Raw genomic sequence first — 11,012 nt, forward strand, 5'->3', positions numbered from 1 at the left:
AAGTCTCTTACATTGTTCTACTGTATTCATTCAATCGTATTTATTGCGCGCTTACTGTGTGCGGAGCACTGTACTAAGGGCTTGGAAAGTACAATTCAGCAACAAATAGAGAATCCCTGCCCTACAACGGGCTCACAGTCTAGAAGGGGGATAATGATGGTATTTGTGAAGCGCTTACTATGTGCCAGGTACTGTTCTAAGCACTGGGGTAGATACAAAGTAATCGGTTATCCCACGTGGGGCTCACAGTCTTAATCCCCAGATGAGGTAACTGAGGCCCAGAGAAGTTAAGTGACTCACCCAAGGTCACACAGCAGACAAGTGAAGCAGTGAAGTAGCGTGGCTCGGTGGAAAAAGCCCGGACTTGGGAGCCAGAGGTTGTGGGTTCTAATTTCGGCTCCGCCACTTGTCAGCTGTGTGACTTTGGGCAAGTCAGTTAATGTCTCTGGGCCTCAGTTACCTCATCTGTAAAATGGGGATTAAGGCTGTGAGCCCCAGGTAGGACAACCTGATTATCTTGTATCCCCCTCCCCCTGCTTGGCACATAGGAAGCGCTTAACAAATACTATTATTATTATGAAGTGGCGGATCTGGGATTAGAATCCATGACCTCTGACTCCCAAGCCTGGGCTGTTTCCACTAAGCCACGTTGCTTCTCACTCTCCCAAGCGCTTAATGCAGTGCTCTGCACACAGTAAGCGCTCAATAGATTGATTACACTCCCAAGCGCTTAGTATGATGCTCTGCCCACAGTAGCACTCGACCAGTACCACTGATTGATTGACTGTGCCATGATCCCACAGCCTGCCAGCCCTCTCTCATGGCAAAGAGAAAGCAAAAACAGGCCACGGATGCTTACGCTTTGTCCTACATCATCACTTGGGATGGATGACAGGGGAGGATTAATTCATTCCCGCCAACATATTTATTGGGCCCTTACTGTGTGCAGAGCACCGTACTAAGCACTTGGGAGGGCACAATGCAATAATGCAATAATAAATAGACGCATCCACAAGCTAGAGGGGCAGAACCGGGAGATAGCATGGAGGGAAGGCCCTTGGGGCAAGTGTTTTGTTGCATTGTCCTCTCCCAAGCGCTTAGTACGGTGCTCTGTCCACAGTAAAAGCTCAATAAATACGATGGAATGAATGAATGTTGGAGGAGGAGGGTCCGAGGACAATTCAGGTTGCAGCCCCCCTGCCAGCAACGTCATGCCCATTCCCAAAATCCCAAACAGGAAGCCCCAAGACCTCAGCCTTCTGCTTTGGGATGAGGGACGGGGAGAGATGCCCTAAAGTAGACACCTCTACATCTCCCATCACGACAGTCTTTGGGCCTCTACTCTTCCTGCTCCTTTTCAAAGATTTCGTTGTGCCTTAAGACTCCCAATTTAACCAACCCATTTTAAAGATAAAATTGACTTTGAGTGAAATTTTTAGGGCAGCTCTCCCGGTTCTATGCAGGAAACCCGCTTCGGGGGCTGCTGCTGGTGCTGGAGCTGCTGGAGCTGGTGGTAGAGTTATTTATTACTCTATTAATTTTGTTAATGATGTGTATATATCTATGATTCTATTTATCTCGATGATATTGACGCCAGACTACTTGTTTTGTTTTGTCTCTTTCCCCCATTTGGAATGTGAGCCCGTCGTTGGGCAGGGATGGTCTCTATCTGTTGCCGAATTGTCCATTCCAAGCTCTAAGTACAGGGCTCTGCACATAGTAAGCGCTCAATAAATACGATTGAATGATTGGAGTTGCTGCTACTGGAGCTGGACTTGCTGCTAGAGCTGGTGCTGGACCTGCTGGTGGTGAATTGTCCGTTCCAAGCGCTTAGTCCAGTGCTTGGCACAGAGTAAGCGCTCAATAAATACGATTGAATGAATAAACGAATGGTGCCGCTAGTGCTAAAGCTGCTGCTGGAGCTGGTGCTCAAGTCAATGTTGGTAATTAAGCGCTTACTCTGTGCCAAGCGCTGGGTGCTAGAGTAGCCGCTGGAGCTGCTGATGCTGGAGCCGCTACCGACCAGCTGGTTTTTCTCTCAATGAAAATGAGGACGAAGCCTCCACCCCTACGGTCCCGATCCACTCACTTTCCCCAAAAGCCAACTCTCCCCCGATTAGACTGGGAGCCCGTCAGTAGGCAGGGACTGTCTCTACCTGTTGCCGATTTGTCCATTCCAAGCGCTTAGGACAGTGCTCGGCACATAGTAAGCGCTCAAGAAATACCATTGAATGAATGAATGAACTCAACGACGGGGACCGGGCGGACCCGCCCCCCGCCCCTCCTTCCTCCATGCCCCCGCCCCCCGGGCTGGGGCCGCGCCTGCGCACAACGGGCGGGCCCGACTCCGCCCTCCGGGCTGGGAGCCGCGCCTGCGCACAACGGGCGGGCCCGACTCCGCCCCCCCCGGGCTGGAGGCCGCGCCTGCGCACCACGGACGGTCCCCCGCCCTGTCGTCATCGGGGCGCCTGCGCGGTGGTGACGTGGCCGGGGGCTCTGCGGCCGCCTTGGGTCCTCCGTGACGTCACGCCCCCCGCCCCCCACCTCCCGGCTCGGCTGCACGGTGAGAGAGAAGCGCCATAGCGCCGTCTCCACAGCGCGCCGGGGGGCGGGGATGGGGGGACATGCTTTCCCATTCCCCATTCCCATTCCCCATTCCCATTCCCTTTCCCTTTCCCCATTCCCTTTCCCCTTCTGGCTCCGGGGTGGCTTTTCGGCCTCCTCGCCTTTGCGAAGCTCGGCCATGCCGGCCTAGGCGTCGAGAGGCGCGCCTTTCATTCAGTAGTATTTATTGAGCGCTTCCTAGGTGCAGAGCACTGTACTAAACGCTTGGAATCCCCCCCCCCTTTTCCTAGCCCCCTCATTCGGTTGCGAGGGGCACCTTGGCATCCCAGAGAAGCAGCGTGGCTCAGTGGAAAGAGCCCGGGCTGGGGAGTCAGAGGTCATGAGTTCGACGCCCGGCCCTGCCACTTGTCAGCTGTGTGACTGGGGGCAAGTCACTTGACTTCTCTGGGCCTCAGTGACCTCATCTGTAAAATGGGGATTAACTGTGAGCCTCACGTGGGACAACCTGATTACCCTGCATCTCCCCCAGCGCTTAGAACAGTGCTCTGCACATAGTAAGCGCTTAACAAATACCAACATTATTAATATTATTATCTCAGGAAAGGCACTGGGCTTCAGAGTCTGGGCTTGCCCGCCCCGTGACCTGGGGCGAGTCACCTACCCGCTCTCTGCCGCCCTTTCCTCATCTGAAAAGTAACGACGATGAGGGTATTTCTTAAGCGCTCGCTGGGTGCCAAGCACCGTTCTAAGCGCTGGGGGACATGAAGGGTCATCAGGTGGTCCCGCGTGGGGCTGACAGTCTTCATCCTCATCTGACAGATGAGGGAACCGAGGCCCGGTGAAGTGACTTGCCCAAAGTCACACACAGCCGATAAGTGGCGGAGTCGGAATTAGAACCCACGACCTCTGACTCCCAAGCCCGGGCTCTTTCCCTCTTTCTACTTGGGCGATGAATCCCATGGGGAGCAAGGACTATATCCCACTTATACCCTAGCACTTTTAATACAGTGCTTAGCACAAAGCGCTAAATAAATACGACCAAATAAGCATTCATAATACTGATAATGTTGGCATTTGTTAAGCGCTGACTATGTGCAGAGCACTGTTCTAAGCGCTGGGGGAGATACAGGGCAATCAAGTTGTCCCACGTGAGACTCACAGTCTTAATCCCCATTTTACAGATGAGGGAACTGAGGCCCAGAGAAGTGACTTGCCCGCAGTCACACAGCTGACTTGGGATTCGAACTTGGGATGAATTGGGATTCGAACCCATGACCTCTGACTCCCAGGCCCGGGTTCTTTCCACTGAGCCACGCTGCTTCTCCAATTATTATGTTGCTTCTGCCTATTTTTTCCCGATCTCCTCTCACGTATACTTTCTCCCCGCTGTTTTTCCTTCCCAAAGCACTAACCTCTGGGTTCATGAGGGAGTGAAATCCCTTTACGGTTCTCTTCCTGGTGCTTTTTCCTTTCCCTGTGTGTGTGTGGGGGGAGGAGGGTGTATGAATGGAGATGGATGAGTTGTGATGAGTGGAAGGCCACCCCCAGTTAAGACCTCCTCTTCCATATTCCCTCTCTTTTCTGGGTCACCTGTGCACTCATATCGATCCCCTTTAAGCACTCGCTAGTCACCCTCAACCCCACACCATTTATGTCCCTATCTGTAATGTATTTAACGTATGTTAAGTGTCTGTTTTCCCCCTCCAGGCTGAGCTCCTTGTGGGCAGGGAACATGTCTACCTATTTATGGTACGGACCTGATTTTCTTGTATCTGCCCCGGTGCCTAGTACGGTGCACGGCATAGAGTAAGCGCTTAACAAATACCACAGCCGTTACTGGGACCGGCTGCCCTTCGGTCTGGCAGATAACAGAACGTGTTTCTTCCGGCATCTCCGGTCAGAGGTGGATCCGCTGTGACCAGAGGATGACTTTCGAGCCTGGGAAAATCGGCTGCTGGGATGCAGCTCGGTTATTCATTTATTCAGTTGTATTTACTGAGCGCTTACTGTGTACAGAGCACTGTACTATGACCTCGGAGAGTACAATATCATTCATTCATTGTCGTATTTATTGAGCACTTATGTGCAGAGCACCGTACTAAGCGCTTGGAAAGTACAATTCATTCAATAGTATTTCTTGAGCGCTTAACTATGTGCAGAGCACTGTACTAAGTGCTTGGAAAGTACACTTCATTCATTCAATAGTATTTATTGAGTGCTATGTGCAGAACACCGTACTAAGCACTTGCAAAGTACAATTCATTCAATAGTATTTATTGAGAGCTTACTATGTGCAGAGCACTGTACTAAGTGCTTGGAAAGTACAATTCATTCAATAGTATTTATTGAGCACTGTACTAAGCGCTGTACAATTCATTCATTCAGTAGTATTTATTGAGCGCTTACTATGTGCAGAGCACTGTACTAAGCGCTTGGAATGTACAATTCGGCAACGGATAGAGACAGTCCCTGCCCAATGACAGGCTCACAGTCTAAATCATGTCCGTCATCTATCAGTAAGCAGAAACATTCCCTGCCCACAACGAGCTTACAGTCTGGGGCGGGGGGGAGATGGACATGAATATAAATAAATATATTACAGATATGTGCGTAAGGGCTGTGGGGCTGGGAGGGGGGATGAATAAAGGGAGCAAATCAAGGTGATGCAGAAGGGAGGGGGGAAGAAGAAAGGAGGGCTGAGTCAAGGAAGGCCCCTTGGAGGAGTTGGGCCTTCAGTAAGGCTTTGAAGATGGGGGGAGAGTCGGTCGCCTGTCAGATTTGAGGAGGGAGGGCGTTGCACGGGCTGGGAGGGGTCGGCGACGAAGTAGACGAGATCGAGGAACAGTGAGAAGGTGAGCAGAGTGGATAGAGCACGGACCTGAGAGTCAGAAGGACCTGGGTTCTTATCCCAGCTCCACCACTTGTCTGCCGTGTGACCTTGGGCAAGTCACTTCACTTTTCTGTGCCTCAGTGACCTCATCTGTATAATGGAGTTTGACTGTGAGCCCCATATGGGACAGGGACTGTGTCCAACCTGATTAGCGTCCATCTATCCCAGTGCTTGACACCAGGTAAGCACTTAGCAAATGCCATTATTATCATTATCGTCATCTCTGGACAGCCCCTAGGAAATGGCAGCCCCATCTGCCCCACCCACGGTTTACTGCTAAACCCAAAGCCTGGGAGGGGACCCCAATCTCCCCTGAGGCCCCAGGGCTTCTAGCCAGCCCATTTTTTTCAGTAAACATTTCCACCCTTGGGTGTGGATGGCTTTGACAGGCATGTACGTGAAGCGTTTGCGGAGCTTCCAACGCACGCGCTCCGAACCCCGTGTAGAGCAGGGGCATCCAGGCCTTTAAGCCTCTCAGATCTTTCAGGAGATTCATTCATTCATTCATTCATTCAATAGTATTTATTGAGCGCTTACTATGTGCAGAGCACTGTACTAAGCGCTTGGGATGAACAAGTCGGCAACAGATAGAGACGGTCCCTGCCGTTTGACGGGCTTACGGTCTAATCGGGGGAGACGGACAGACGAGAACGATGGCAATAAACAGAGTCAAGGGGAAGAACATCTCGTAAAGACGATGGCAACTAAATAGAATCGAGGCGATGTACAATTCATTAACAAAATAAATAGGGTAACGAAAATATATACAGTTGAGCGGACGAGTACGGTGCTGTGGGGATGGGAAGGGAGAGGTGGAGGAGCAGAGGGAAAAGGGGAAAATGAGGGTTAAGCTGCGGAGAGGTAAAGGGGGGATGGCAGAGGGAGTAGAGGGAGAAGAGGAGCTCAGTCTGGGAATGCCTCTTGGAGGAGGTGAGTTTTAAGTAGGGTTTTGAAGAGGGAAAGAGAATCAGTTTGGCGGAGGTGAGGAGGGAGGGCGTTCCGGGACCGCGGGAGGACGTGACCCGGGGGTCGACGGCAGGATAGGCGAGACCGAGGGACGGTGAGGAGGTGGGCGGCAGAGGAGCGGAGCGTGCGGGGTGGGCGGTAGAAAGAGAGAAGGGAGGAGAGGTAGGAAGGGGCAAGGTGACGGAGAGCCTCGAAGCCTAGAGTGAGGAGTTTCTGTTTGGAGCGGAGGTCGATAGGCGACCACTGGAGTTGTTTAAGAAGGGGAGTGACATGCCCAGAACGTTTCTGCAGGAAGATGAGCCGGGCAGCGGAGTGAAGAATAGACCGGAGCGGGGCGAGAGAGGAGGAAGGGAGGTCAGAGAGAAGGCCGACACGGTAGTCTAGCCGGGATAAAACGAGAGCCCGTAACAGTAAGGTAGCCGTCTGGGTGGAGAGGAAAGGGCGGATCTCGGCGATATTGTAGAGGTGAAACCGGCAGATCTCGGTAACGGATAGGATGTGTGGGGTGAACGAGAGAGACGAGTCAAGGATGACACCGAGATCGCGGGCCCGAGAGACGGGAAGGATGGTCGTGCCATCCACGGTGATAGAGAAGTCTGGGAGAGGACCGGGTTTGGGAGGGAAGATGAGGAGCTCAGTCTAGGAGATTTCAGGTTGGGCTTAGTAAAAAGGGGTTCCCTGCCCAGCGGCCCATGGGGATTTTTCCCCCACCTCCAGTTAGCAAGTGTACAGTGCTCTGCACGCAGTAAGTGCTCAATCAATACAGTTGACTGACTGAGGGGTGTATCCTTGTCCCCATGCGTTCCCTTGCTATTGTTTGCTGGGGGCAGCTGGTGGGAAGTGGGGTCCTGCCCCTTGCCTTCAGTGAACTTCCTTTTCCCAAGGATCCAGTAAGGAGTCAGGGCCCTGCTGACGTCTCTGGGGTCTGGCCGGGCTCGACGGCCCACAGTAATACCACTGATCGATCGATCGCTTTTTCTCAAGTGCTTACTACAGGGTTGTGCGCAAAGCAGGCGGTCAGTCATATTTATCGAGTGCTTACTGTGTGCAGAGCACTGTACTAAGCACTTGGGAGAGTACGACATAACAGATGTTCCCTGCCTACAGTGAGTTTACGGTCTAGAGGAGGCGGACAGTAATATAAATAAATAAAATTGCAGATATGTACATAAGTGCTGTGGGGCTGGGGGGGGATGAATAATAAGGTTGGTACTTGTTAAGCGCTTACTATGTGCCGAGCACTGTTCTAAGATGAATAAAGGGAGCAAGTCAAGGTGATGCAGAAGGAAGTGGGAGAAGAGGAAAGGAGGGCTTAGAGAAGACCTCTTGGAGGAGATGTGCCTTCAGTAAGGCTTTGAAGTCATTGTCAGATATGAAGAAGGAGGTCGTTCCAGGCCAGCGGTGGGACCTAGTGGGTACAGCCCAGGCCTGGGACTCAGAGGACCTGGGTTCTAATCCTGGTCCCGCCACTTGTCTGCTGTGGGACCTAAGGCAAGTCACAAATTTCTCTGTGCCTCAGTTCCCTCATCTGTAAAATGGGGATTAAGACCGTGAACCCTACGTGGAGACACAGACTGTGTCCAACCTGATTGACTTATAATAATAATAATAGTGATGGTATTTGTTAAGCGCTTACTATGCGCCAAGCTCTGTTCTAAGCGCCAGGGTAGATACAAGGTAATCAGGTTATCCGACGTGGGGCTCACGGTCCTAGTCCCCATTTCATATCTACCCCAGCATTTAGTACCGTGCCTGGCACACAGCGAACGCGTAACAAATACTATTGAAAAAAATCAATACCATCGATCGATTGATAAGGGATGTCTTTCTCTCTTCACTTGGCAGGCTCCGGAGTGAAGAGAGGCCCTTTCCTTCCCTATGGGCAGCTGGCAGGCAGGAAAGAACCTGCGACACTGCCTGGCACACCGCCCGCCCTTGGTCTGTGCTGCTCTTTCACTGCTGCTGCTGGGCGCCGCGGGCCTGGGCCTTGGGAGTTTTGTTCATTTTCATGGGGCCGGGCTCCACGACCCCGACGTACCCCAGGTGAGCTACCCGCCCTCTCCTCTGGGCCCGTGCCTCGAGCTGTCCGTCTTCAGCCTGACCCGCCTTTCTCTCTCTTCTCCCGCCCTCCCCCGCCCCACCACAGGACTGGATCTCCTTTCTGAGGTCCCTGGGGCGGCTGACCCTCTGCCCAGGGAATGGGTCGGCTGGGGGAAGGCCACTTCTGCCTGGAACTCATTCCGTGCGCCTGCTAACCAGCCTGAACCTCGGCGGGGGCCCAAAAGGGAACAAGACTCAGCGGCTGCAGGCTGCCCTCTGGGGCCATCAGCTGGGCCTAACTGGTGAGCTGAGGGAGGGGTGGGGGGGTCACTTGACATGTCCCCCCCAACTCCCAACTGCCCACCCCCGCCCACGTGGTCCTAGGAACCATTTTTCTGTCTCTAACTGGAATGTCAGCGTCTTCTCCCAGCACCGCCTCTTTGAGATCCTTATGAGAGAATGTCTTAACAGCAGTGTGCCCTATTTAGAACAGGGATAAGCCAGCTTCTTAGTTGTCGTTCAGGATCGGCAGGGGCTCACCCCACTCAGTCAGTCTCATCTACTGAGCGCTTATTGTGTGCAGAGCACTGTACTGAGCACTTGGGAGAGTCCAGCATAACAATAAATAGGCACATTCCCTGCCCACAACTAGTTTACAGTCCAGAAAGGGTGGTGACACGCATATAAATGTTGGCCGATCGATCAGTTGTCTTTGTTAAGTGCTTACTACGTCCCAACCCGATCTGCTTGTATCCACCCTAGTGCTTAGTATAGTGCCTGGCGTGTAGTTAAGCGTTTAACAAATGCCATAATAAATAATAATACGTGCCAGGCATGGTACTAAGCGCCTGGGTAGATACAAGCTAATCAGGTCGGACACAGTCGCTGTTCCATATGGGGCTCCCCATTTTGATCCCCATTTTACAGATGAGGTAACTGAGACACAGAGAAGTTGTGACACGTCCAAGGTCACACAAGCAGCCAAGTGGCAGAGCCGGGACTAGAACCCGGGTCCTTCTGATCCTGTCCACTAGACCACGCTGCTTCTCGGAAGGTCGAAGGAGGGCAGCAGCAGGCCCAGAATGGTGGGCGTAGCACTAAAAACCTTTTGGGATCCTGGAACTGTGGGGAAAACACTGTACTAAGCACTTGGGAGAGTCCGGTATAACCAGAAACAGAAACATTCCCCGCCCGCAACTCGCTTACTGTCTAGAGGGGCCGACAGGTGTGAATATAAACAAATCACCCTGTCAGCCGATCGATCAGCTGCCAGCACGCTCTGCTGGACTTCCCTACTGGCATCTGCGACAGGATGATGGCCTTTTGTGCCTCTTCTGGCACACGAGTTGTTGTCCCACAGCCTGATTCCACCCCCAAATGTGCTCTTCCCCCTCCCCCTTTTTGCACCAGGCCTTTCTGCTGAAGAACTGGTCTTGATCAGGACCCAGGCGCCAATGGAGGGGACCCCAGGGACTTGCCTGGTCTTCAACGCGGCCCCTAGTGTCCTTCCCTTGAGCCAGCCGCCTCAGTCCTGCCAGGAAGAAGAAGACGGGGAAGCTGTGAATGTGTTTGCCAGTGAGAACCCCAGGCCGGGAGAGGAGTGTTATCGGGTCTGGGGCCGTGGAGATGTCATTGTCACCAAATTACTTACCTCAGTAAGTAGTCCGGGATTCGAACACCTTTTCTCCCCCCGGTTTCCTCCTTTCCCTTGTCCTGGGGCTGGAGCTTACCAGCGTGACCCTTTCCGGAGTGCGGAGATCTTAGGAGGGAGGCACCTAACGGTTCCTTCTTCTCTGCCCCACCGACCCCCAGGAGGAGCTGGCTCTGTGTGGTTCGCGGCTACTCTACTCCGGCTGTTTCCTCCTCCTCTTCTGTGGCCTCCTCTGCTGCTGTGCAGCCATCTGTACCCATCCCCACTGGGAGAGTCCCCAGTCCTGGAACCAGATCTAGGGGCTGAAAGCCCCCACCCCCCACCCGCATCTTAGGTAAGGGCCTTCGTATCCCGTCGTCATCAGTGGTATTTATAGAGTGCTTACTATGTGCAGAGCACTGTTACTAAATGCTCGGGAGCGTACGGCGGAGATTTCCTTCCCTCCGCTCGCCTCCTCCATCCCAGGCTTTGCTCCCACCCCTCGCCAGGCTCCTTCCATTTCCCCAGTTCCTCCGTAGCTCCGCCTTGGATTTCAGACCGTCTTCGTCTCCCTCTCTCCCTAGGTTTGCCGCAGGAGTCCTCTGGCCCCGCGGGGCGTCTGGTCGGAAGGAAACCGAGGATTGGGTTAAGGACCAATAAAATGTTTGCGTTCGTTCATTCAGTCGTATCTATTGAGCGCTTACTTTGTGCAGAGCACTGTACTAAGCGCTTGGGAGAGGACGCGACGACGACAGACACATTCCAGGCCCCGAGCCGCAACTGAGACGGCGGTGTCCGGTGTGAGTGTGGAGGGGACTGCTGGGTTTTGAGCTTCACGCTTGTTTCCCCCAACGGGGAGTCATCGGTGTGATTGGGGAGGGGGTGAGGAAGGCACGTTTGTCCCGCCTTTGAAGGAAGGGC

The 11,012-nt window shown here is 53.2% G+C and overlaps 1 protein-coding gene across 1 annotated transcript; it reads left to right on the forward strand.

Moving 5' to 3' along the window:
* Nucleotides 1-2,451: 2,451 nt before the first annotated feature.
* Nucleotides 2,452-10,769, forward strand: TMEM219 (transmembrane protein 219). The gene is made up of 6 exons (XM_029048723.2): nucleotides 2,452-2,563; nucleotides 8,267-8,464; nucleotides 8,568-8,763; nucleotides 9,872-10,116; nucleotides 10,274-10,446; nucleotides 10,676-10,769. Exons 2-5 carry the CDS (start codon nucleotides 8,300-8,302, stop codon nucleotides 10,409-10,411), a joined length of 744 nt encoding a protein of 247 aa, XP_028904556.1. The 5' UTR covers nucleotides 2,452-2,563; nucleotides 8,267-8,299; the 3' UTR covers nucleotides 10,412-10,446; nucleotides 10,676-10,769.
* The last annotated feature ends 243 nt before the right edge of the window (nucleotides 10,770-11,012 follow it).

This window comes from Ornithorhynchus anatinus, chromosome 2, assembly GCF_004115215.2.
Source record: "Ornithorhynchus anatinus isolate Pmale09 chromosome 2, mOrnAna1.pri.v4, whole genome shotgun sequence".
NCBI classification, from domain to species: Eukaryota; Metazoa; Chordata; class Mammalia; order Monotremata; family Ornithorhynchidae; genus Ornithorhynchus; species Ornithorhynchus anatinus.

Coding starts and splice junctions, on each gene's coding strand:
- TMEM219 (XM_029048723.2), top strand. CDS start 8,300: ATGGGCAGCTGGCAGGCAGGAAAGAACCTGCGACACTGCCTGGCACAC. Junction 8,465..8,567: donor ACGACCCCGACGTACCCCAG/GTGAGCTACCCG, acceptor GCCCCACCACAG/GACTGGATCTCCTTTCTGAG. Junction 8,764..9,871: donor CCATCAGCTGGGCCTAACTG/GTGAGCTGAGGG, acceptor TTTTTGCACCAG/GCCTTTCTGCTGAAGAACTG.